Below are 27,620 nucleotides of genomic sequence, written 5' to 3' on the forward strand. Positions count from 1 at the left end.
AGTCTACGGACGTCGTACAAGGCAGTGACGGAAGCTTCACCTTAGGCCTTGGGTTGACAAAGAGCCAGTGGCTTCGCGGAAGCCAGTAGCCACACGGAGGGTTCGTTGAAGGCATCGGTCCCCTCTGTGATCGCATTGTAAATATTCGTAGAGATTCGATTATTTTAAGTTCCGAATCAAAAGGCAGGAAGCATGAGGAAAATTATAATTTTTATAGTGCTCAACGAAATAGTTTAGTGTGTTTGAGGTCGTGCACACAGCGCTCGGTTGCGGCCTCAGGAAGTCGGCGGCTCGCGCGCTACAACTGTAAGAGATATGGCTTTATTTCAATGATATAAATACATGCCGTTTGACGATTGTCTTAATTTATTCTTGTGAGTTCAATATATCGTAACAGAACGTGACTTTTGTATGCGTAAGAGCGACTGCAATCACATTGTTGTGGAAACATTAGCAGTTAAGATATTTAAAGACATAAATCGATATATAGATTTTATTTCAACATACATTAGGCTTTACTCCCACTGGGTACACACATAATATACACATATTGAAACACAATATATTCATAGCTGGTCAATGACGTACATAATGTTAAACAGAACCTAGATCAAAATGTTAATACAAGAAAAGTGTATACACTTTATCGTTTGTTTTTGTATTTTTATATTTAGTCGATAAATAAATAAAATACATGGCGATAAACTATTGATGAAATAAGTCAGCTCTCAATTGTAAAGCTTTGATATGATGCGCCTGGTTTACAGATATATATGTTGCATTTAATCGACATTTTTTTTTCAAAAACTATTTTAGACACCGTTGCTTACAATTGATGCGAAGCTGTGTCAAAGTTGTGATCGAGCACACGCCCTTTTGTAAATAGTCTACATCTCGCTCTACAAGATAAACCGTCATGATAGTATTTAAACGTAAAGAAGAACTATTTTGCCATTTTGCTACTTTAGAACGCATATGTTTGGATTACCATTGTCGTACTGATATATTGTTGTATAATCCTGTACGGGAAGATGGTATGTGAATGAATGTCTTTTGTCAACACTGCTGAATGTGTTTCCGCTTTGTCTATGCATGTATAAAGTTCCAATATCTTATAGTAGTTTGATGGGGCTTTAAACTGCTATTGTTTGGATATCGCAGTCACGTTGTATAATACCAAATATTAACCTCCGGTTTACAACGCATCGTTTTAACTTGACGTTGCATGCGAACAAGCATACACATATCATTAAAGCGAAGGATTACTAGGTTGTTTCGTGATCGCTTAGTTATACTTATTGATTTAGTAGATTTTCGTTAACGAATGGAGATCAATATTTCAATATTCTAACATAACAATATACCCCTATACAACTATTATTTGAATTTATAAAGTTTTGTCTAACTGTGCGTTAATTTAGAAAGGTTATAGTTATTAGTGCAGTTATTTTCAATACAACCACGATGCACATATTTTTGACTAGATACAACTTAAAATCGATAATATAATCTGTTTTTCCAGTGAAATATAAAATTTTATTGGTATAGGAATATTGGATTTTTGTGAAAAATATATTTGTTATGTATTGCTTAAGTGAAACTATAACCAATATATTTTCCAAAACAAATCGGAACTCCAGTTGCAATTACTTTTATTGCCATGTATGAATGCATGTTCATTATTTACAATGATGTATTTATCAATAAGAAAAGCAACCAAACAAAGGAAACACATTTTAATGTTAAGAGGATTAAATAGTGTGTTTCCCTTTTTAGTCCCACAAAACTAATACGAATCAATATTTGAATTATTAATAAAGTCCATTTTATGACGTCATAATACACTAACGTGCGACATCTCTCGCGTAATTCAATGTCATAAAACATATATGAAAGAAGGATATACAATTCTTTCCGTGAATGCTTGAATATTTATTTCACTCGCGATGTGACTTACTGAAAAGTGTAACTACACTCATGGGTAAACCACTTGTTAAAAATGTATAATGTTTATGCCATTCGTGAATTACATTTCCGTAACATGGCTAAACACATCCCAAATGCGTGCAGCTTGTTATACACCTGCATAGAAATGTGGGAAGTTTTAAAACAACTTTGTTCTAGAGCACTTCCTCATATTGGTGTATGTCGCGGCTGTCATTTAGGAAGTTGTAATTGGACCCTTCAGTTGCATTTGAGCAGTGTATTCCTGAAAAAAGTATTGTAGACTATTTTGACCATTAATTTAGTTTAAACATGGCTTATAGTACAAACAAAAAATGTCAACGACTTAAAAGGGACATATTTGAAAATTCGTTGAGGTCTGTAAAATATAATTATTTCAGCGAACACTACCGATTAAATGCGCCTTGGACGATTTCACCGATAGTCGCTCTATTAAGTTTAAGAATGGAACTGATGATGTTCCTGTTTATGTTCTATTAGTTTTCTTGCCCCCATATTGAATAGTCATTTTGTTTCAAATGTATTTGATCATTCGCTTCATTAGATATTGCCCACCCATTTTCTAATGTAATTTTAGCAATTTTGTTTAAGCCTGAGTAATTTTAATTCCAGAAACGTACTAAAAGGCAATCTGTCACTATCTCTTTTTTCAATCAATCATCAGATATTGATTTCTGGCGTTTTTATGAGATCTATTGTGGGTGTTGCTATATAATCTATACAACTAATTTGTTGCTGATTTTGATAGCTATGCTTTTTATGATAGAGGGAATATTATATATATTAAATACTACGTTAATATGTGGATTATGAAAGCTACTTTATTATGAGCATTACATCCCTTACGATTTAGCTTTGCATTGTCAAAATCGTTATAACATGTAATGACTACATATATAAATTTAGTAAATACCAGTCATACTTATTTCATTCATTTGCAGTGTTTCGAGCTCGTTTTGTTCTTGACGTCGCCTAAACAACATACAACAACATCGCTGAATATTAGGCGTATCTGGTCAATATTTATTTTCTAAATTCTAAGCATTAAAACAATTAAACCGAGTTTAAACTGTACACCCGTACACAAACTTCCATTTGAGTAACTTAGAAAATTTCTTTAAAGTTGTGATAGATAACATGGTATGTGATTATAAAAAACAACATGAGCCTGATATATTTAAACTTCATGTGTATAGATTTTCTTAAAGGTATCAACTTATGTTATGTATATTTGATTTTATCGACGATTATCGTCTACGATTCTTATTATATTTTTAATTACTTACAGAAGTAGGCTAAAATGAAATAAAATAATTTTCAATTAAATTTCTGGTTACAAATACAGCCTGCATATTTGGTAATTTTAAAGAATGCACATGAACAGAGATGGTTAAATTTTGATCGGTTATGTTGCAGATATTTCAGGATTAAATGTCTCTACATTGTAAGAATACTGCAATGGTCCGTATAATATTGGACATATATTAAGTACAAGGTAACTTTCCCAGGAATAGCATATATTAATGATCTCATCACATTCTCTCTTGTCAATATCGTTCCGAAAAATAAAGCCCTTTCCATGCATGCTTCCCTGTAAATGTGAACGATTTTAATTCCGGCAATTAATGTATTTCCCATATGTGTAAATTGCATACATTTATACAAATGGTTTCTCCTTATTCTCAGTTCTTTGATGTGTTCTTTTTCCAATATTCTGCTATGGATAATATAGCAATTATGTACAATTGACAATTGTCGTAATCAAAATAGAGCAACAAATCCTTTAAATTACACCTCTCCTTCGAACTAAGTGTCCATATTTGTATAAGACGAAACAAGCATTCACATATTTTTAGGTAAATGTCTCTCATGAATGAAACTAAACGGTCTATAAGTACTAAACATAAATTGGTTATTCCACGTAGCGGAACGTAAAACGAAATAAAAGCAAGGACTGTCAGCACAACGAAAAATGTACTTCATATAACGTCCGGCGGCCACCAAAATGACAAAAATGATTATAACGCCGACACCGACTGTAATTGTTACCACTGCAATCTTCCATTCACCAAAGGTGACCACCTCATTGTTTTCTACTGAAACGAAACCATAACATTCGATCTAACATCGATTAAATACTGTCTTATCAAACGAAAGCGCGTGGATACCTTATTACAGCAATTTAACTTAACCTTGTATCATTTTCTTTTGTAAACCTAGTAAACTCAGTAAGTTAATCTTACAAACACGCATTTCTTGTATACAAGGTACTGTTTTTATATTAAAACATACTCCTAGGTCTACTTGAGTTATATTTAATTTACCACTGTTCTAACTCATGGCAACATTTTACATATTCCTTAATATTTTCATGAACAGTTGCATTACAGTTGACATCTGATTGGTTGCATCGTACTTCTTATTACTCACATTCGCACTTGTTTCCATTATAACCCGCTTTACACATGTCGCACACGCTTAACGAAGAGCAAATACGACAGTTTTCAGAACAGTTCTCTCTGCAATGTATGCCGGCAAAGCCTGAAGGACAGCAATTCAAACCGGTATGTCCGTAATGACAGCCGTAATGGCATGTTCCACTCAGTCTTTCGCACACACCTGCCATGCATCCACTAGAGCAATTTCGAGAACAGTTTTGTCCAAAAAAGCCATCTGAACATTTATCACAGATTCCTGTGTTTTTGTCGCATTGTCTATTAAAGCAGTGTCCATTGCACATTAGTTCACATTTTTCACCGAAATATCCATGAATGCACATTGTGCATTTAGAAGAAAACACACACTGTTGACATGTGTCAGGACATAATAACTGGCAATTCGTACCGTAAAATCCATTTTTACATGAATAGCAATAGGTTTGACTATGGCATGCCTTGCATTTTGTGTTGCATAAACGTTCACAGCTTAAACCATAGAAACCGTCTTTGCAGTACTTGCAATTGTCACCAATGTGATTCCCTTCACAATGTATGGCTAAACTAGCATCTACAATGAATTCACACAAGTTTATGTTTGATTATATACGACATAATTTACTTGATCATTTGCGCATATGGTAAATATGTTTATAAATAACTTTAATTTATCTCTGTACCTAAATGTATAGCGCATGAACAATTGGAACTTCAATCACATGATGTGATAGCGATTGCAGGCAATATACACGTAAGACATGCTAATACCCGGAATAAAACGTTTTAAGCATACGTATCAAGCGGCATTATTATATATGTGATAAATGTTGATTGTTGAAATAATTTTTGTTATGGACACTTGATTTCCAAATACGTATGAAGTACTTAGGTAAGAAAGTCATACAATAAGCTATCAATTTTAGAAAATTAGAGGTGATATATACACATTATTTTATTTACAACATAGCTTGCATATACATATTTATATATAAATTTATTGCAATATACAATACTGTGTTTTTAACTGTTTATTTATACTCTAACGTGCACAGTGTAATTGTTCAAAACATTATATGCTCAATTTTCAAAGACGATGTAAATACACATCCTTAAAGACTAACTGCAATTTTCTCAACGACTCATCGTGATTCCTTTCATATTGTGTGACGACTAATTGCAATTGAGATTGCAATTGTTCACCAGCTATTTTGATGTTTGATTCAATATTTCAAACAAAATTGCGTAAGTTTTCTAGTTTAAACTTTACATATTGATGCATAACTTCATTTTCTCTTCTTCATTTTGCATGAAAAATTAAGGACTACATCTGCATTGATGTCACCATGCAAAGGACCGGTTTAAAACCGTCATTGATCATTATTGTTGGAGTAATACCTTTATTATGGAAACTTGATTTTAAGCCTGACATAACATGCTTAAGCAAGAAAATTCTGACAATCACCTGTCATTTCACGAATATTTATCATGACACAAAAGAAACGTTTTTTTTAAATATCACTTTTCTGTCGAAGAGTAAATGCATTTACATATAATATATTCTATAACGTCCACTTTACATGTGTAAAAAATAAAATAATGCATGGCGCTTTAAATTTTCAAATACAATTGAAATACAAGCGTGTCAATATTATCTTAACACTTTAAACAGAAATATAGATAAAAGTGTACCTTGTGATAAAACACGTTTTAATCGTACAATTGAAGAAAACATACTAAATGAATTCAAGTGATTGTCTATATCTATGTCTATAATAAACCTAAAATAATTTATTTTGCAATCAAATAGAACTTATGATTGCCTTTGTCTTGCCTGTTTCGTCAATGTTTTATAGGGTTATATATGCACTGGCATGGCAAACTTAAAGTTTTGTTACCAAATATCAATATAATCACAACATCTGGTCTACGTTCACATCGTTTCTACGCTGTAATTATACGATTTTATCCCATCATCAGACGTGCATTGTCGAAATAAACCACTGTGGAATAAATTTTCCTCTATTTCGGCAGTGCTGAAATATAGCTGTCACGCGCGGCGGAGAACGGTCATATTACTCGGAATCAACTATAAAGTAATCATTTTTAGTAAAATCGAATCAGATTCAACAAGACAAACAATTTGATACCAAGATGTAATACATTTTTAACAAATAATGCAACTCAAACAGCAAAAAAAACACATTATTTACAAATAATAAGTGCGCGTACTCGTGACGTCATTATTAACACCTTATACGACACAATGCATGTTCTTTCCCGGTTCTTTCACGGTAAAGCTGCAGCTGCTTAGTGTGTTTTTTTCATTATTTCTTAAAAATCGGGGACGTAGAGGTATGATAAACAGAAAAACAGGTTAGTTGCTGATCTTTTTGAAATGTATTAGGCTCGGCACGATTAAAATAATAAAAACATGTTTGCTTAAAATAACTTTGGGATTTTCCGTGTAGTTCGATTTTCCTATTCTATTTTGAAAGAAATAATGTAATGGAAGTTTAATTATTTTTAAAGATTTTTTGAGATGAATGATAATTGTTTTTATAATGAAACATAACTTACTAATTGCAAAAAATAAATTTAAAATTGACAGTTGGTTCAACAGACGCACTATCATTTTCCATTTACAATATTTTATCCATTTGACACAGAATTACGCACTTTATAGCATAGACAAGTCTGTGCAAAGACCAGATATAAATGCACTGTATAATAGACCAAATATGCAAAAGGAAGATAATGAATCCACAGCTAGTAAGACATAAACAAATACGGAATAAAACTAAGGATAGACGCATTTTTTGTTTAAGAATCACTTTCCATTCAAAAGTGAACAATATATCAGGACGAAAATTTACATGATGCATGTATAATACATCTAGATGTTGAATCACTAAGTGTGATAAATCACTGCTATTCATCAGTATCTTTCCGAATCAAACAGACAGTGCAAGGCACTTATAATTACTCAGTATATGACTATAACATCAAACGGCTATGTTACGACTTTGTTTACTTTGTTTGCAACGGAATGCATCGATTCAATGCCAAACTTATATAACAACAGGTGCATGGAAATTTGTTGTGTCTTTGATAATTTACTGAATCTGATGTTAAAGGGGCCTTTTCACAGATTTTGGCATTTTTTAACTTATTCATTAAATGCTTTATATTTATAAATGTAAACATTGGATCGTAAAAGCTCCAGTAAAAAATCAAGAATAAAATTAAAAAAAGGAAAAGAACATTGCCCGGAGCAGGTTTCGAACCAGTGACCCCTGGAGTCCTGCCAGAGTCCTGAAGTAAAAACGCTTTAACCTACTGAGCTATTCCGCCGAGTACACATACTGGACGTATTTTATACCTTATATAAGCAATCTTCGTAGTTTCACAAAATTTAACGACAAAAACAGAACTCTCCAAATTATTCAATCGTTTCGCGTTGCAACGCTTTATAATTTTTAGGTTTTAAAATCGTCAAAAGATGCATATAATGGCTATATTACACCATGGTAAATGTTCAGTATTACTGTTTCCTCACAAATATCATAACTAAAACGAAAATGTGCGAATCTGAAACAACTTTTTTTCAATTTTGTCAATTTACCAAAGCGTGAAAAGATCCCTTTAATATTTATTTAAATATCTACATTATAATCTTTATAAACTGACATATATAAGTTATCTGACACGATTGGTTATTGCTTACAATATTTTATAAACGACTTCAATAATGTTGTAAGTTCTCTGGGCCCGTATTCACCAAACCATTCTTAGACTTAAAAATAAAGAATATACTTGGAACCAAGAAACATGCGTTCATTGTTTGAATACATACAGGCTGCCACTGGTGATTATGTCATACAAATGTTCTACACGAAGAATGACATAGAAAGAGATGTTTATTGCGAAGTCTGACTCAAAATTCAGGCAATTCTTGAATATATTAATTATAGGAATATTCTTTATTTTCAGACTTAAGTCCAAGAATTGTTTGGTGAATACGAGCCCAGAACCCAGATTAAATCCCTGTTGCTGTCATGTGTATCTGCTGCTGATGTGTATGCTGTAAATAGAATACTGTTATTTGTAAGTAATTATTGCAGAGATTAGTGTGAGGTTTGTAATGCAGGACCATGTAATTAACCGCTTCTGTGATTTGGATTAATCCTGAAAGAGGCAAACCAAAATAATTTGATATATTGTCGTTCCTCTTGATACCAACTCAAATGAAAACAAATATACGGAAATCTCTTAATGCCACAGTTTCTTTAGTTAAGCTGATACGAGACCAGTCAAATCTTGGACACTTGGTATCATTAAGGATATTGCTGTTATCGTATCAAACGCCCACTTTTTAAGTTGGTATTAAGGAAAATCTGTTTTGAAATTCGATATTTCTCTCTGAAAAGTGTCGTAAAAACAAGTTTCATTGTTAATAGTTTGTTTTCTGTCTAGTCAAATTCTATGTTTAATATAGTAATTTTGTATTTTAAGAGGGCGCAGTTATAAACCAATCTTTCTCCACGGTGGGACTGTGTTTTAGGCAGAAGTCGTGCTAGGCGTAGTGATAACTCCGCGTGAATATATATATATATATATATGTTTTATTTCACTGACCGTTCATGGATTCACTATTTGAATAACTGATGTCCTCCCCTCTTGGGTTCGTAGTTCGTTACGACTAGTTACCATTTTTTCAGGAATAGAACACGTATTAGGAAATGCAATAATATTATTCAAAACCAAACGTGAGCGATTTTGTTTACGTGTTGTTTTTTAAAATAAAATTTTGATTAATGAATTAATTGACACTAAGAAGTGCCATTGGTATATTTTGACGATACTTTGGTTTTGTCTTACTCCATTTTACTTGTTATTGATTGTTAACAGCACATAGGAATAGACAAACAATTGAATTCCTCCTTCTTTGCTAGCTTTCATGGTGACAAGACGTGTTTTTTCACAGCTCGTGGTTATCGATTTTTGTTAGCGATGTAAACGTCAATCCCGCTTGGATAATATATGGTTAATGCATGTTGCACGTGAATTAAAGCTCAAATAATCAACATGCTTTTGATTTGATTTGATTTTGAAATTATCTGAAGTTATCTTTAATGGAAAATTTGAAGTTTAGCTAAAATGCCGGAATAAGCTTTAAATGTTGTGATTGTAATTGTGCAGTGAAAAGTGCGTGTTATGGTATTGAAAGTGATGGATTGCAAGTGTTGTGATTGTGAGTGTTGGACCTTTTTGACATGCAACATACGAATCTTTTGTTAAATAGAATAAAACGTTCTGCCGTAGCCTTAGCCTTAGCGTTTTCCTGATTTCTGGTAATGTCAAATTTCTTCGAGACCCCAGATCGCACTAGAAACAGCAAGCGAACGCTTAGTTCGCCCGATAACGAGCTCATAAACGATCTCAAGCGACCAAACTACTTCCCGGCTAACATGGCATCGCCCATCACACCATCACCCGGTGAGACGACATTAACTCTTTCGGAAGATGCAATCCAGAAAATATCTGACACCCTGGTAGCTACATTTCATACACACATTGAATCAATCGTAGAAAACGTGGTTTCGAGTGTTATGTCTAAGTTCAACTTCAAACTGGAAGCTCTAGAGCAAGCAAATACTCTGCTTATTACAGAAAACTCGGATTTGAAGGCCAATATTAGTCTACTGGAATCGAAACTCGATGACCAAGAACAGTACTCCAGGCGAAATCTAGTTCGTGTTTCTGGCATACAGGAAAATCAATCCGAAAACACGGATGATCTGATCATCAAACTGTCTGATGCGATCGGTTCCGGCCTGTCCCTGACCGATCTCACAGAGTCGGCAAACCGAATCCATGCAAACCCCGGGACATTATAGTAAAGTTTACCTCATACAGAGCCAGACAAAAAGTGTACCTAAGCCGATCAAAACTGAAATACGTTGGCTATAACAAAACGTTCAACAATGAGGACCTTACTGCCAAGAGAAGCTCCCTGTTATTTAACGCTAGGGCCCTAGTGAAATCAGGTCGCCTACTTGGTGCGTGGTCATCTGACGGCACCATTTTAATCAAGGACTCGAAGTCATAAATCCACAGAGTCAACAACAATGACTATTTAAATTCATTCAGATCCGACGACTCGAATCGTTGAATTTCAAATAACCCGAATTCCTATCAACCGAACACTTTAGGTAGCATCGATCGTATATCGTGTTTTAAGTAAATACAAAGTACCATTTTAACGGACATCAAGCTATGTTGTTGTTGTGTTTTTTTCCATAATATATAATCTTATTTTTGCTACCACAGCACGCTTTTAACATGATTATTGTCCTTACTACCTAAAATTTTCCATATGCTATTCCGTTATAAAAACAGGAGTTCCAAATGTTGCCAGCTATACCAATAAAAAGGCGATGTTAACTCAGTATACTAAGTTAAAAAAACTTATACGGTGCTGCTATCTGATGTAAATCTTGTATATACATAACCCTCACATTTCTAAGTGACGGTTATATTTTTTCTTTTGAATAGACTGAGGCAGTGCTATCTAGTCTATAAAATGCTTCTGATAAGATCATCTGTATTATTTTTGTGGGTAATTGCTTATTTGTGTGTGTATTTATTTGTGTTTTACTATTTTCGTGTATGAAATGTACTTTTGCCCCCCACCCCTCTTGCATCCTCAATCGTGATGTCCAATAAACATTTAGCGTTCTTATTTACGTAATATGCTTATTAAACCACTTTAAATGGCTATTTATTTACTTATAATTATATACCAAATATCTAAATCTAGTCAATGCATCGAACACGCAATTTAGATTAAGCCTATACGTTCAAACTCACTAGTGAACACGTGATTTGTAATAACCTTTATTTTCAATGAGAAAGCCATGGTCGCGATAAACAGTTTTTAACAAAATGCAGCTATAATCAATCAATTTTTACGAGTACAAATAGCAATTTTCGGATTTAAGGTAAACTCTCTTTGCTACAAGGCCATGTATAACGATAATCACGAAATCCATGTGTTTTCCGAAGTAGTTCACAGATCAAGCTCTAGATTGCTCACTCAGCAGGTCATTATGCACGAGATTCATAGTTATCTGTATTTACAACGCAAACACCGTGACTGTCATGAACAGATCTTACTAAAAGGCATCTACCATCACTTTTATTGATGACGACTAGTTATTTTCAGATCTTTTTGAAATTATTATGTCACGTTACATTAAGTAATGACACAGGTCTCTGGGTTTTTATAGTAGTATTGCTATTCCTTTAAGGCAATCAAAATCCTCTTCATCCCTGTGTATCCCGACAATAAAGTGTCGTGAGTTCATATAACAGATAACAACCGTGTTAAATGGGATAAGATAAGCTATGACTGAACTCAACGATTTTAAAATATTTGAGATCTTCTGACACCAAATTATTGTAGCTAATTACTGTAGCTATTGACACTGTGTATGCTGTTACATGTCATGCTGTTGTTTATGTTAAACCTTCTTGTGTACATATTTGAACTAATTGTGACATATGCGCTTATTAAATAATCTCATTTGACCGTCCATTGTTTCGTGTCGAATAGATAGCAAAACAGGAGTATTTCATTTTGTACTACGTGATACTGATGCCGATGTTTTTAATAAACTTCGATAGATGTAATGTAAATTAAAACTTTATACTGATAACTAAATTTAAATAAAAGTGTTTATCATTCTTGACTATGCTTTTTGACTTGCCTAGATTGTCACTCGTAAGGATTTTGGTTTTGAATCAAGGCAATTTTTTGGTCATGTTATTACAATCTTTAATACTGTTAATTTGTTTGCAAATATGTTCACTGTTATCTCTTCATTCAGGCAAATAGTTGTTTGTTGTTGCTGTTGTTTATTCTTTTAAAATGTAGACTTAGAAATAATATGTGTAAGTTTTGCTTTTTTATGCATATTTATATATACTTTCCATACGACTCGCCTTGAGTAGTTGTATGTAAAGGTTGTTTTGCTGGATCAATAATCCTGTTTACTTGTTGTTCCGTTGATTGGAAATCAAGCTATAGCTCGTTGCTTATGCTACCTTACATATTACAACATGCCGTAAAATATTATTTTACACGTCTTGTGTAGAACGTAAATTTGTATTATTGTTTTTCCCTCTTTCTCGGCCCCTCGCGTGCTGTATTCTCAGGCTGCATTATTCGACCATTTGTATTCGAAACGAAAGTCATAGACCAAGGTATCAAGAATCTTATATATAAATCGTTGTTAACTTTACGGGCGTCATGGTCATTGAGGCATGGTTCAGTTGTAAAATGCTATCACAGCACGTCCTCAACATCAATATTGGTACCATCACTTCTTTAGTTGGGTTAAACTACTTCTTAAAAAATAAATAATAACGTTGTTAAAATGTTGTCAAGATATTCGTATGGTAAAATTTGAGGATGCTGCCTTATATCTTCAGCAATTAAATGAGACCAGTGCACCGACCCGAAGTTATAATTAAATAAACATAATTAAAACATTTTCTACGAACGGATTTTTTGTTGTTTTGCTGTTGGTCAAACTGATGTAGTGCTTTGTTGTCTATGAAAATCATGTAACATAATCATCTTTACTAATGCACGTGTACTTGTTTTTGTTATTCGCGTGTTTGGTTCTTTATTTCTTTACTCGTTTTCGTAATGTACGTTTGTTATCCCCTCCCGAACTCAAATGTGGAACTCTACTAAAAATAGTGTGTACCTTTACGCATTATGCTACTAACACCACTATAAAAGGCTATAAAATAAGTAAACACATCTTATCACAATTTCGAAATCTAGTCAATGTATAGAACATGTTAATAGGATTAAGCCTATGTTTCATACTCTCATTGTCAGTACTCACGTGATTTGTAGTTGTTTTTATTTACCATGCGAACATCGTGGCCGTGATGAACAGTTTTTATTGAAATGCATCTATTATAAATGAACTGTACTGATTTACAATAGTAATTTTCGGTTTTCAGTGAATACATTTTTTGCTAAGTAGCTTAACCTAAGTCATTGGGTGTCTGAAGTAAAATTATGTAGTATAAGAGAAACCTGTCACCTACTAGGGATTAACCAGGTGATTTCTAATTATATGTATCCACCATGTGAACTACGTGTCGCATTAATCAGTTTTAACAAATTGCAACGCATCCAATCACTTATTCTGAGTACGAATAGTAATTCTCGGACTCTCGGAATATAGTGAAAACGTTGTTGTTGTCCTTTTTTTTCACGTAATAATCCATTTCCTCGGGTTCTTTGCATTATTATTGTTATTCACACATAGTTATCATGATCGTCTGTCAATTTTCCGATATTTATTTCACGTAAGTGTAAGTAACAGATAATAGCCTTTGTAACTGGGGATTAGTCTAGCTATGGTATAAGTCTTATACTGTAAACGCAAATGAGATATTCTGACCACTATTTACTGCAGCTATTGCTGTTATGGTTGTGCTACTGTTTTTTCTGTGTTTAAACGACACTTCTCAGGGTTCATAATTGACTTTATTGTTTATATATACGCTTTAAAAATACTCTCTTCCATTATTTGGTTTCAAATATCATGCCAATTGTAGTATTGTAAACTAGGATTACAAAGCCATAGATCGTTGTTTATGCTAGCTTTCAGCTAATAACATACTAACATATTTTTTACTAAACCTATATTATCCAACTGTCTTATTCCCATTATGTTTCATTTTCTTTTTCTTATCCTTTTTGTTTGTTGTGCATTATAAGTCGCAAGAAATGTAAGTTATTTTTGTAAAACCTCACGGCCATTCAGTCATTTATGTGTTTGTGTTAAACTTTTACCTAATGGGTAACGATATTGCTGCATTTCGAATGACTGTGGGGTTATTTAATTCAAGTAAATATTGTTGTCGTAAAAAAGTCGTTTACATGTGGAGTGCATCAAACGAATTTGTATTATTTCTTCTCACCCTTTTCGGGCTATCGCGCGCTTTACTCTCAGGTTGCATTATTCGACCGTTTGTCTTTGAAATGAATCTGTTATTAATTGACGCTTTACGCTTTCTTTTACTTTTATCAGGGGATATCGAGTTAAATCCAGGACCGGATTACAAGGCACTCAGTGTATTGCATTTGAATGTGCGGTCAATACGTAACAAACTTGATTATGTAGCTAGTAATCTGTGTAATTTTGACATTTTATGCTTCACGGAAACTCATCTAACGGATGTTGTTCCCGATAATGCTTTAACAATTGAAGGTTTTAATACATCTTTTTACCGTAAAGATTTTACACCGCACTCCAGCGGCTTATTAATTTATGTAAATGAGTCTTTACTGTCGCGGCGTGTTATTGAGTTAGAATGTCCCAGTCTGCACTCATTATGGATTGAACTTAATACTGGCTACTTCTCCGCTTTACTCTGCTGCTTTTATCGTCCCCCTAACTCAAACGTATCATTTTGGAATGACCTCGAAACTAATATTGACAAAGCCTTGGATATGAACCAAAATGTTATCATGCTTGGCGATATAAATGAAGACCAACTCAAAAACTATACACGTCTTAAACAGTCATTGGCAATATTTAATTTAAGGAACGTTATAACTCAAGCAACAAGAGTCACTTCCAATACTTCTACATCAATTGACCCCATACTTGTCTCAGATAATTTAATTGTATTGAACACCGAGGTTATACCAATTGATAAATCTGTAAGTGATCACCATGCCACGGCTGCGCACATTAAAGTCCCATCAGTCATAAATAAACCGATGCAGAGACATGTTTGGTTGTACAAACGAGCTGATTTTCAACGTCTCAACAATTTAATTAACACCGAAAATTGGAATTTTATAACAATGATGAGTGTAGAAGATGCTACCACTTTATTTACGGCAAAACTTTTAGAACTAATGAAATTATGTATTCCATTTAAATTAGTTAGAGTCCGTCCTAATGATAAACCTTGGTACGACTCTACGATACGTACATTTGCCCGTAAACGCGACCGACTAAAAGTTACCGCGATAAAACAACCTTCTGAAAACAACTGGGCTAAGTTTAAACGCGCTCGTAACAAAGTCAATAATATGATTAAACATGCAAAGGAACAATTTTACTCCAATATTGAAACTACATTAACTGATTTAAAATCAAGCAATTCCAGCCAATACTGGAAGATGTTAAAACATCTCATAAACTCACATTCACATTCTGATGTGATACCACCACTAAAATCGATCGATATACATGGCCATGTAACTATATATACTTCTGAAGAAGAAAAGGCAACGTGCTTAAACAATTATTTTGTTTCCATTTCAACTTTAGATTCATCTTCAGGAGTTCTTCCCGTCCCTACTCAGTTTCTATTTGCCAGTTTGCAAAATGTGTCCATAACTGAAACTGAAATTATAGATTTAATCAAAATTTTAATAACTAACAAAGCTGTTGGGGAAGATTTAATAAGTCATCTTGTTCATAAGCGTACTAGCGAGTCAATTTCAAAACCGCTATGCCTTTTATTTAATAAATCACTACAAGAATGCACATTTCCTTCATCATGGAAAAATGCAATTGTGATGCCCTTATTCAAAAAGGGTGACTCGAACATACCTTCAAACTATCGCCCAATCTCTCTTTTAAGCTGCATAGGAAAACTTATGGAGCGTGCTGTATATAAACATATATATAAGTTATATGAAATCGCAATGTAATCATTTAGTGAGTCCCCTATTGTAAAAACATTTTGCGGACTAGTGATGAAAGTTTTGTATGATTGAGGTTGTCATAATTTATATTAAGAAACATCCGTAGTATATAATTGCACTGCTCGGAAAGACTAGAGCGACACATCTGGTTGAAAGCACCAAGTCCGTTTGTGTCTTTTATGGTATTCCATAACTGTTCACGAATGTTAGAATTCACATTACAGAGCAGAATACGATGATGCACTATATTCAAATTCACTCCATTACAAAAAACACATGTATTTATATACGCGGGCATAGTAAGTCGCCCAATTACTCGCATTGTCTTACTACATAGAGAGGAGAGTTCAGGATTATTTCTGGCGATAGTCCATAAACCACACACTCCGTCAGACCGTAGTATTGTTGAGCCAAGAAAGGGGTACTTTTCTGAACACTCTTGAAACAGATTTACATTCCTTTTTTGTGTAACGTGTCGGCGGAGCATGGTTTTCCACACACTTTTCACCGGGAACAGGCGTTCTGCAATGTATTGATCCAGGATGTGGTGTAGTTCGTACTTGCATAATATCGCACGTATGTCAGAAATAAAACCATGGTGCTGTTTGTCAAAGTTTTCATAATACAAGAGTCTACTGTTAAACAAATGTTTGGCCATGTATGTATTTGGCAGGTTACAGAGTTGTTCTAGAAAAACCAGCTTTCTGTAATCAACTATTGTCTCCATAGGCACGGCATGGATAGCACATAAAGTAAAGTTAGTTGCAGTGTTTCGTGGCAGACCCTGTATGTGTTTTAGGCAAAACCTATGAGAGCGTTCTAGCTTAATTATGTCGTCTGCGCTTATTGAAGTCCACAGTTCACAGCCATATAATGCTTTAGGTATCACAACAGAGTTATAAACTTTTATAGATGTTGATGGATTGAGTGCAAGGGGAGATATTCCACTATTAACGATACTCAGATATGTCCCTCGAAGCTTGTTGCACGCGTCATCAACCATTCCTGTAGAACGTAGAAACGGGTCGCACTTCAAACCGAGGTGAACGTAGGAAGATGCCTCTTTGATTGTGTCAGTACCGAGTTTGAAAATTCGGTTTGTCTCTCCCTTCAAGCGTTCATTAAAAACAACGACTGCACATTTGCTCGAGTTATATTGGTAATGCCACTGTTTTGATTAGTTGCTACAGATTTCAAGCATTGCATTTAATCCATGAACAGAGTATGACAGCAACAGCATGTCGTCGGCGACTGTAGGTGAGCTGACCCGAATATTGTACACACAGATACCAGCCCCAGATTTCTCTAAGGTACTGATAAGCCCGTTGATGTAGAGTAAGTAGAGCAACGGGGAGCTGCGTCCACCTTGCCTCGTGCCCTGAAGGACGTCGAACCACTCTGAGTGATTCCCCTGATACCGGATACAGCTAGACATGTTCGTGTATATAGCACAGAATGCAAGAAAGCTTGTGCTGTCAATGTCACTGCAGGAGGTGGGGCCTGTTTGTCACATGCCAATTAACTAGTCTTTTGTTATCAAGGGACAGTAATGGACCCTCTTAATGTATGCCATTCACACGTTCATTGTTATGATTAACGGACAAGTGGGATCGAATAACCGTTAACGAGTGTTTGTAACAACGAAGCCAATTGCCAATTAGTCTTATTCTATTAATTGCCATACTAAAATATTCTTTATTAATTTGTGATAAATACGCATGTTGATCACACATCGTCATCTTTTCATTTGGTTTATTGTCTTTCATCGGCATTCGCTGCGTGATGGCTAATATGCAACACCCCTGAAAACACAATGCACCTAATGGGTAATAAAGTTATAAACAATTAGCGCTAATTCATTACCATTCTACATAAACAAAGTCAAGGCATTCGATACAGCTGTACTGCACACGCGTTTTAAAGAAGTGTAACGTGTCAGTTAAGTACCTTGTGTAATCTACATCCCTCTGTGTCAAAACCGGATTAATCTTGATTACGAAACAGCGGTGAATGTGTGCATGGATTATGTTGGAATTTAATGCCTCATGTCTACGGTAAAGTTTTAAAATATTGTTCAACTTAGTATTTGTTTTTGTTCAAACATAGAGCATGATTGTTCGTTAGGGTCTTAAATTCGCCGATCGGTCGACTGACGAAATTTATGAAAATTAATGCCTGACGATTAATAATGGTTTCACAGTATTGAAATAAGAAACATTGACACCATTTCGAAATTTAAAACTTCATTGAAACAATTATTTAATTTATGCGAAGATAATGCCCCATACTTTTACATTGGGGATAGACACTCATCAATTCTATATGCGCGTTTAAGAAATAATTGCAGCAACCTTAACTCAGACTTATTCATTAATCATTTAAAAAACACTCCCCTATGTGCGTGCGGAAATGATGCTGAAAATGCGGAGCATTACTTCTTTCATTGCCATACATACCATTTGCAGCGAATAGCTCTGTTTACTGCGCTAAGATCGTATCATCCGCTTAATTGTGAGGTGCTCCTTTATGGTAAGCCTTCACTAAATAATGAAAACAACACCATCATTTTTAACGAAGTTAAAAAATATATTATTACGACAAAGCGATTCATTGCTTAGCTACTTTTTTCCATTTTGCTGGACAGGACTTATTACTATCTTTATTACTATCTTTATTACTATATGTATTCTTATCATTATTAATATCCTTTTTTGTATAAGTTATATGTATATTTTCTGTAAAATCATTATTATATTTTTGATTAATTATTATAATTCTATTTGTATTACTATTTTTGGTAACAACTGTTATTATTAGTAGTACTGATGTCATCATATAATAAATACAATTATTGAGATTTATGTCCCCAATTGTAAACTGTGTAAATGACATGATTAATATTTTATGTAAATCTGTCACCATTACAACATGTTAAAACTATCGCAAGGGAAGGGCCCCCGATAATGTTGAAGAACTTCAGGTCTAACCCTTTTTCCATTTTGTATGTATGGACCAATGTATATATTTGTATTATGTCATTATCTGGAAATAAAATATGTTTAAAGTTAGACAAACAATACATATATTATTTTTTAAGGTACACTTTAACACTTACCCCGCACCCCCCAATATATGCAATATGTTTTTCCAGAATATTCATGAACTTATAATTGCACCCACCAAACTAAACGTTTTACAAAAGGCTTGATATGGCTTGTATGAAACACTTAACATGCAAGATAAACGGAGTTGGGATCTAACTATATGTAGTTGTATAAGTTATATAAGTAATATTTAATACCGTGTCATATCCTGTGTGGAAATACAATTCTTAAACATATAATTTTACATGTTTCGGTTTTCAAAAGTTGCCTCTACAGGTTTACCTGTTTCAAATGTTTCAGACTGTGCAAGGGCGATGTTTTACATAATCGTATACACCACTTTGGAATTATTTAGATTCAAATATTTTGATTTTACAAATTAAAAGTTATAGATTTTAAAGAGTTTGCGTTGTGGGTCTAAGCACATGTGTTATGTCCATATAGCCATCGGTTTCTAGTGGCATATATTAAACAAGACACACTTGTGTCGTCTTCTTTATTAATGTTCGGTAATGTTCTTGCACATGTTTAATCGCTGCAGAAATTTAGTGGGATGTCCTTTTTATATTTCTCCCAATTCAAGTAGGATAACTAATAAATATATTCAATGTAGCGGAATGTTTAATTGCAAGGTTGAGCAATGCGAGCAAACTTATGATTTCGACTTAAATGGAATAGTTTGTTCGCGTGAAATAAATCATCATTTTAAAATGATAAAATGTTAATATTCTACTAACGAATATTATAATATAAATATATTTACGCGACAAAGTTAAAATAAATCGGATTTTTTATTTTGTTCGAAATCATTTATGTTATCTTTACATGGTTGGTTTCTTATTTGAAATAGGTAACACATGTGTGTGTACTATAGTTTGGTCAACTGTTCCAGATATTTATTTCAACAAACGTATTCAAGTTATTTACCAATAACAATATGTGGGAATTTGTTTCTCGAAATGCTTTTGCACGAACATGATCTACACATGTATGTGCTTTCTTTATCTGATGGCGGTATAATCACTAAGATGTAAACGATATATTCGATAATCAATTTCTGTTAAGTGTATTTACCGTGCTAATTAAAATATTATGATCTCCATTTGTTTCGCATAACGTCTTTTAACTTGCGAAATAAATATGTATTACGAAAGATGATAAAGTTAACATTGATCGAAAGGATGCTTCACCTGAGATTCCGGTTGTAGAGATGAGCTTTTAAATCCAGGATAAGTTGTTAACCCTGGCCGTAAATATTTATATCATAGACCCATTAATCATAGTGTTGGTTTAATTGCTAATTGCTGTTCTTCGTAGCCAAATGATCAGTCGTAAAATAATTACCCGTAATGTTTAAGTTGTGAAGTAGCCATCATGCGATATGCAAAAATAAGGATTCGAGAAAGGCAGGCCTTATGTGCCGACGGCGTTAATTCATAGATTTGGCGCCATTTTTCCGCAGACAATTGATTCACATATGACATGACAGAAAATACTATAAAATTCATAATATTATAAATCAATCTGAAAATTAGCTTTAAACTCAGGGCAATAACTGGTTTTCAGTCACTGGTGTAGCACTTGCGTTTTAATTTGAGCCGATCTCTTTGTAAAGTGGATTTGTTTCACATGCGTAAAATATCATAACAAATTCGAACGTGAAGTACGCTTCTATGAACTATTTAGTTTAATGGAAGTCTCTTTTACCCGAAAATTTAGCCTAGATGGAAGTGACGACACGTTACGCCTATGCATTAAGTCCTGTTCGCCCATAAACCGGCGTTATTACTTTCGTCAAGTGGCACATCGCAACACACTTCGCCACGAATAAAGTAACAAATCGCACGGCCATCAATGTAAGCGAGTTCATTTGAATTCTTTTGTTGCTAAAATGGATCGCAAGTTGATTATTATCAGACAGGCAAAGGTTATGAAAGAATTAAATTGATTCTTGACCTATACTGTGTGGCCTTTTCCTCCAAGGTTTACTTCATGTATAGTTAACACTTTGATCATCTGTATTATGTTCACTGTGATTATGTGTTAAAATAATAATAATCAAATCTAAAAGCGGAAATATTGCGACTGTCAAATGTTAAAAGCATGTACTTCCAGACTGTAGTAAAATTACAATCAGTACTGTATCCATGCCAACATTGTTGATGACATTCTAACAACGCATTTTAAGTACAGGTTATAACATGGAAAACAATGCTCTTCCCATATACATAGCAAACAAACACTCAGATCACCTTGTGTGTTCGATAAAAACAACAAAGCCTACCGTCGCTTCTCTCTAAATTAACGGAAGCTATGCACTAGTCACACACTCAGTACATTAATTTACATAATAAAAATTGAGCGGAATGATTTGTAAGATAACATGCACCGGAAATATGCATAAACACTACCATGTTTGTGAAGAGATATTATAAATTTACATTGACTGTTGCATTGTTGCAAATCTACGCTTTAAGTCCTAAAAAGCTAATTTTATGTTATTTAAATGCATTGGTTTCGTGCATATATCAGGGAAATACTCGCGAAATGAACATTTATGTTCGCACAATATAACAACAACAAAATACGGAAAACAATAAACAAATCATAGAGACTTGTACAGACAGAAAATAATCAAACTCCATAACCACGACCAAAACTGACAAGTTAGAACAGTTAGAATCACTTCAAATTTTAAGTGTGTTTTAATTTATGCATTGTTATAAACATTGTTGATATGCACATGCATGTCAAGTTTTATACTCTGAACCAATAAAGATGCGGACGTAAGTGGATCAGCAGGCGATTAATAACATCTACCTTGCGGATGATTCCAAAGAAAGGCAATTTATTAAGATTGCCCTGCCTTTCTCAGTATCCGCAATAATTAAACAATTCGCTGCCTAACCATTGGAATCATTGAAACATGTTTAGCGGGTTGGTATAATTTAATGTTTTATTAAAGCATAAATGCATACCATGCAAACTAGAGCTTATGAATAACTTAAAAAGCAGATTTTATTCATGGTTCATGGTAATTGTTAGCATTTTGTTTAGAATGCTTAATGGAAAATGTTTTCAAATCGAAATAAGCCTTAGTTAAATTTGATTGGAAACGATTTTTCATGCATTTAGTTATCATAACATAAGTTCACCAGCAGCATATTAAATGATAAATATGACGATTTGAGAGCAGAATATAGCTTTGAAAAAGGGCCAAGAAAACAAAATTAAAATCAAAAGAATAAGCGTTCAAGCGGTAGCTCATTAGAATTTGCGTCTTCGTTCACCGAGTATGAATCCTGGTAAACCCACGTTTTTTGTTATTTTTTTCAATCGATATAATTTCTATTTATCATACTTTCGAGTATGATACTTTCATATACATGTATGAAGAGAGCAACAAACATACGCTATTCGATGAGAGTGGAGAACACTCGGTAGATATTAGTTTGTAGATCATCCTTTTGTCTGTATGTCTGACTGGATCTTAAATAAATAGTTAAAATTTAAAATAAAATATTGACATTGCCTTATTTCTTTATAAATTAAATCATTCAAATAATAAGGTTGATGTTAATCGTTTTGTAAATTGAGTTATATATCTGGGAAACAATTCGGATACTGCTTGGTGTACAGTAATTACAAGCAACATACATGTTTTTGACCTGCTATAATACAATTTGTTTTCGAATTGTTTTGTTTAATCCTATTTTGTTCATTTTGCTACATCAGTTATTGTATGCCAAAGGTCTTATCGAAACGCATTTAATTCGCACAAAACTCTATATGATGCGATACAAAGTCACTGCCTGTTGGCACATCCTATGGAACTTAAAATAATAAGTTTATCATTTTAATAGATCTGACGCTTTTCTAATACTTTAGACCTGTTTAAGTCAAGGTCACTCACGATCATTATATACTTTATGGTCAGTGAATGTTATAAGTAATTATCAGAAAAGACAGCAATATAAACTTACTTAAACGTCCAGGATTGTATAGTGCTTTGGATTTACATAAAATACAAGCGTTTGGTGATATGAGACTGTTTGATAGTTGTCACCCTGTAGATTCATTATTTTTTTTTATATTAATTTTGCGTATGAACTTCGTTTGAACCCAACACGTGTTCAGACAATTCGAAACCAGATAATACAGTGTCAGTATTTCAGAATTTCAGATTAGTGTGAAGATGCTCATATAGCAGCTTTCGTTTCTGTAACAAATGTATGTACGAAGCAAGATACATTTCAATTCAACATGTTACTATTAATTCTGCCAACTGGTGAACATTATTTTACGTGGAAAAGCAACTCTCAGTTAATAAGAGATATTTTGATAAACAACACAGAAGCTAAATCGTTTGATAAACGTTTTATTAGTTTTAATAACACAAGTTTGCAAGTTTTTTTCCCGAATTTTAACAATAGAATTACATTTTATGTTATCTTCAAAACGATGATCAAAGATATAAATAAATAAATAAATTTTATTTATAAATGGGCATGTGCTTGTGAAGTAAAGGAATGATTAGAAAAAAATCAGGTTTTGAGTGAAATATTTGTTAATATCCTCTAGTTTTTATTTTTATGGCAAGTTAATGGCAAGTTCCATACAAAAGAGGATACGTTAAATATAAAGCATGAACTCAAATTAAACTAACGATTGTCGCTTTTTAAAACTAATTGATTATATTTGCATACGTAAATGGTAAAATTCAGATCCCATGAATTGATTCAAAAGCGAATTAAAGACAAACTCCTTTTAAGATCAATGTGGGATAAATTATATAAAATTCACATTGATAATTACAATTGTACGTTATTGTTTTAAGAATGGTGTATATTTATCTGTGTGAGTAATGCGTGTGTTTTTACAAGAACGGATTGTGGAAGTCATACGCTGGACTTCATGCAGAGCAAAGACCATGAGCGGCAAGGAATTATTGAAACAGGGTGAGTTAACGACGGCAGTTTGGAAGCATTTTTAAGCATGTGCCTTATGTGAACGAAACTTGAAACTTGCTTATTTGATTAAACGCCTATATATATAGTATGTTGTGACGTTTACATGTTCACAGAAAAACCTCTTCAAAACGTATTTTCTCATGGTTTTAACGTTTGATATGAACACAGAAGTAAACTATTTAGCAATACGCTGTGGGACGATTACGTTTGTAATTTTTGGAGTTTTGTACCTTTATTTGTCAATTTCATAGCGTAAAATATATGTTTATATATATATATATATATATATATATATATATATAGGTTGCACTTAAAAATATATTTATTTGTAGCTATGATTCTCTGGATGTATTTATATTGAAAATTTCTGTTAACTGCTTAAAAAACTGCTTAAAAGCATGGCATCACTGTAAACTTACACTAATCGGAAAAAACACAGTATTGAAAACGTTTGCACTTCCTAAATTAATTTATGTATTAACAGTTCTCCCAAATCCACCAAATGATATTATTAACGATATAAAATCAGCAATATTTAATTTCATATGGGACGGCAAGCCTGATAAAATAAAACGAACTCAAAGTATCCAATTAACGAACATTGACTCATTCTTGAATGCAATCAAATGCAGCTGGGTTAAAAGATACCTAGATAATACCAATACGAGTAAATGGAAATTATTCTACCAGAAAATCCTAAAACAAATATGGTGACTCCTTACTCTTTGAATGTAACATCAGCAATACTATCTTACATGAAATTGCAAAGGAAAACATATTTCTAGCTGATGTTCTATCAGCATGGAGTGATGTCACTCATAACCTAGAAACAAAAAACAACAGTAAAACAATTTTATAGAACAATAAAGACATAACTTCAAACAATAAGACGTTTTTCTATAAAGATTGGTTTTAACGAAGCATTAAATATGTCGACCAATTATATGACTACAGAATAAAAGATTTCTACTTGTTTGATGATATATGCTACATATACGGAATACCTTCAAATAATTTTCTGAAGTACTACACACTAATCAAAAGTATACCAATACATATTAAATCTGAAATCAATACAAATAATACACCATGTACTCAAACAACATTCGTAGAAAACATACTTGGAAGAAAAAACAAAAAATTTAAAATATTTTACACACTACCAATTAAAAACCCTACAGAAAACTCCAAAATCCGAAATAAATGGCAAGTCCTTTTCGGAGAACAGGAACTTAATTGGAAACACATATTTACCATGCCATATAAAGCAACTATTGAAAGCACACTGAGAAATTTTCAATATAAATACATCCATAGAATTATAGCTACAAATAAATATCTCTTTAAATGCAAATTATCTAACTCAAATATGTGTGACTTCTTCGGTGAAAACATTGAAACTATAGAACATCTGTTTTGGGAGTGCAAACACATCCAGTCTATTTGGAATCAATTAATATCTTTCTTGAACAACATCAACTAAACGTCAAACTATCTTTCTTAAATGTAAGTTTCGGAATTAACTCATTGAAATCAATAGACTATAATAATATTGTGAATTTTATTCTTATATTGATGAAATATTTTATCTTTAAAATGAAGTACAAAAAACAAGTACCAAATTTTAATTGTTTTGTCCATAGTCTTAAACTAAAAATCCAGATAGAAAAAGAAATAGCCTTCAGTAATGACACATTACAAATCTTTGAACAAAAATGGAATCGGATTCAATTCTCATAATATTTTGTCCACTCATATACATTTCACTCTAAATGTTAGTTTATCTTTCTAAAATAGTTTTGTTTATTTTTTTTATTTCTATTTTTCAATCTTACAAGATCATTGTGAATATACAATAAAACACACAAGTCCAGTATGCTTTCTTCCGACTTTATATCATTTTTCATAACTATTCCTCAGTTGTTCCTTTCTTTTCTCTCTAAAAAAATATATATTAGCATATCTTGTATAACATGTCTGAACTTTATTGCTTTGTACAATCCCTTTGTTGTATGATCATATACATGTATACATTGTATGTATTATATTGAATAAAAAAAAAGAAAAAAAAGAAGAACATTTCTCAGTGTGCTATCAGTAGTTGATTTATATGTCATGACAAATACTTGTTTCCAATTAAATTCTTTTTCTCCAAGAAGATTTTGCTATTTAGTATAGCTTTAGAGATTTCGGCAGGATTTTTAATTTGAAGTGTGTAAAATAATTTGTTCGTTTTGTTTTGCAATTATGTTTCATACGAATGATTTTTGAGTACATGGTGTGTTATTTGTATTGGTACCAGCTTTAATATGTACGGGTATACTTTTGATCAATGTGTAGTACATCAGGAAATTACTTGTAGGTATTCGGAATATGTAGCATAAGTTATCAAAAGAATAGAAGTCGTTTATTATGTAGTCGTACAAATGATCTACATATTTTATGTTTCGTTCGAACCAATGTTTATAAAAAAACGTTTTATTGTTTGTTGTTATGTCTTAATTGGTCCATTGTTTATTTTGGTTTCTAAATTATGAGTAACTTTACACCATGCTGATAGAACATTCGATAGAAATATATTTTTTTTGTTGAAATTTCATCTTAGATATTATTGTCGATATTACATTCAAACAGTAAGGAGTCACTATATGTTTTAAGAATTTTCTGGTAGAATAATTTCCATTTACTCGTATTGGTATTATCTGAATATCTTTTAACCCAACTGCAATTGATTGCATTCAGGAATGAATCTATATCCGTTTGTCTGATACCTCCATATTAAACTGATTGAATTAATTGAGTTCGCTTGATTTTATCAGGTTTACCGTCCCATTATGAAATTACATATTTCTGATTTTATATCTTCAATAATATCATTTGGTGGGTTTGAGAGAACTGTTAGTGTGTAAATAAATTTAGGGAGTGCAAACGTTTTCAACACGGTGTTTTTTCCGATTAGTGTAGGTTTACGATGCTGCCATTATTTTAAACAATTTTTAAATTTGTGTAATTAAGGCAATATGTTTTTTAGAATTGTTTCATTTTCATTGTTTGTAAAGGTTATTCCTAACGTTGTTGCTTAGTCTGATGTCCAGTTGAATTCCTTTTCTTTTTTAAGATGAATATGACTTTGTTTAAATGAACCTACTCGTAGCACATTGCTTTAATTTTGTTTAGTTTAAGACCCGATGCCATTTCAAAAAGGGTTAGCGTTTCTATAAGATTATTGAATGAGTCACTACTGTCATTTAAAAAATTTGTTGAATCGTCAGCAAATATGGACTTTTTAATTTATTCGTCAGATTCTAGCGAATTTCCCTTTATATGTTTATTTGATTGGATAAAGTGTGAAAGATACTCGATGCATATAATAAATAGCGAGGATGAAAGTGGA

The 27,620-nt window shown here is 32.9% G+C and overlaps 1 protein-coding gene across 5 annotated transcripts in view; it reads right to left on the reverse strand.

Moving 5' to 3' along the window:
* Positions 1-1,635: 1,635 nt before the first annotated feature.
* LOC127871958 (platelet endothelial aggregation receptor 1-like) overlaps positions 1,636-27,620 on the reverse strand; it is a 99,613-nt gene continuing 73,628 nt past the window's right edge. Inside the window, exons 1-5 of one of the 5 annotated variants that reach the window (XM_052415251.1) lie at positions 6,978-7,146; positions 4,396-4,971; positions 3,944-4,061; positions 2,888-2,937; positions 1,636-2,209 (exon numbers count right to left, since the gene is read on the reverse strand). In XM_052415251.1, coding sequence (XP_052271211.1) covers positions 2,121-2,209; positions 2,888-2,937; positions 3,944-4,061; positions 4,396-4,971; positions 6,978-7,032 — 888 coding nt within the window. In that variant the 5' untranslated portion in view covers positions 7,033-7,146 and the 3' untranslated portion in view covers positions 1,636-2,120. Of the gene's footprint in view, positions 2,210-2,878; positions 2,938-3,943; positions 4,062-4,289; positions 4,972-6,977; positions 7,147-27,620 lie in introns of those variants that run through there. The other 4 variants (XM_052415250.1, XM_052415252.1, XR_008045652.1 and 1 more) reach the window with 4 other exon arrangements.

This window comes from Dreissena polymorpha, chromosome 3, assembly GCF_020536995.1.
Source record: "Dreissena polymorpha isolate Duluth1 chromosome 3, UMN_Dpol_1.0, whole genome shotgun sequence".
Lineage (NCBI taxonomy): Eukaryota > Metazoa > Mollusca > Bivalvia > Myida > Dreissenidae > Dreissena > Dreissena polymorpha.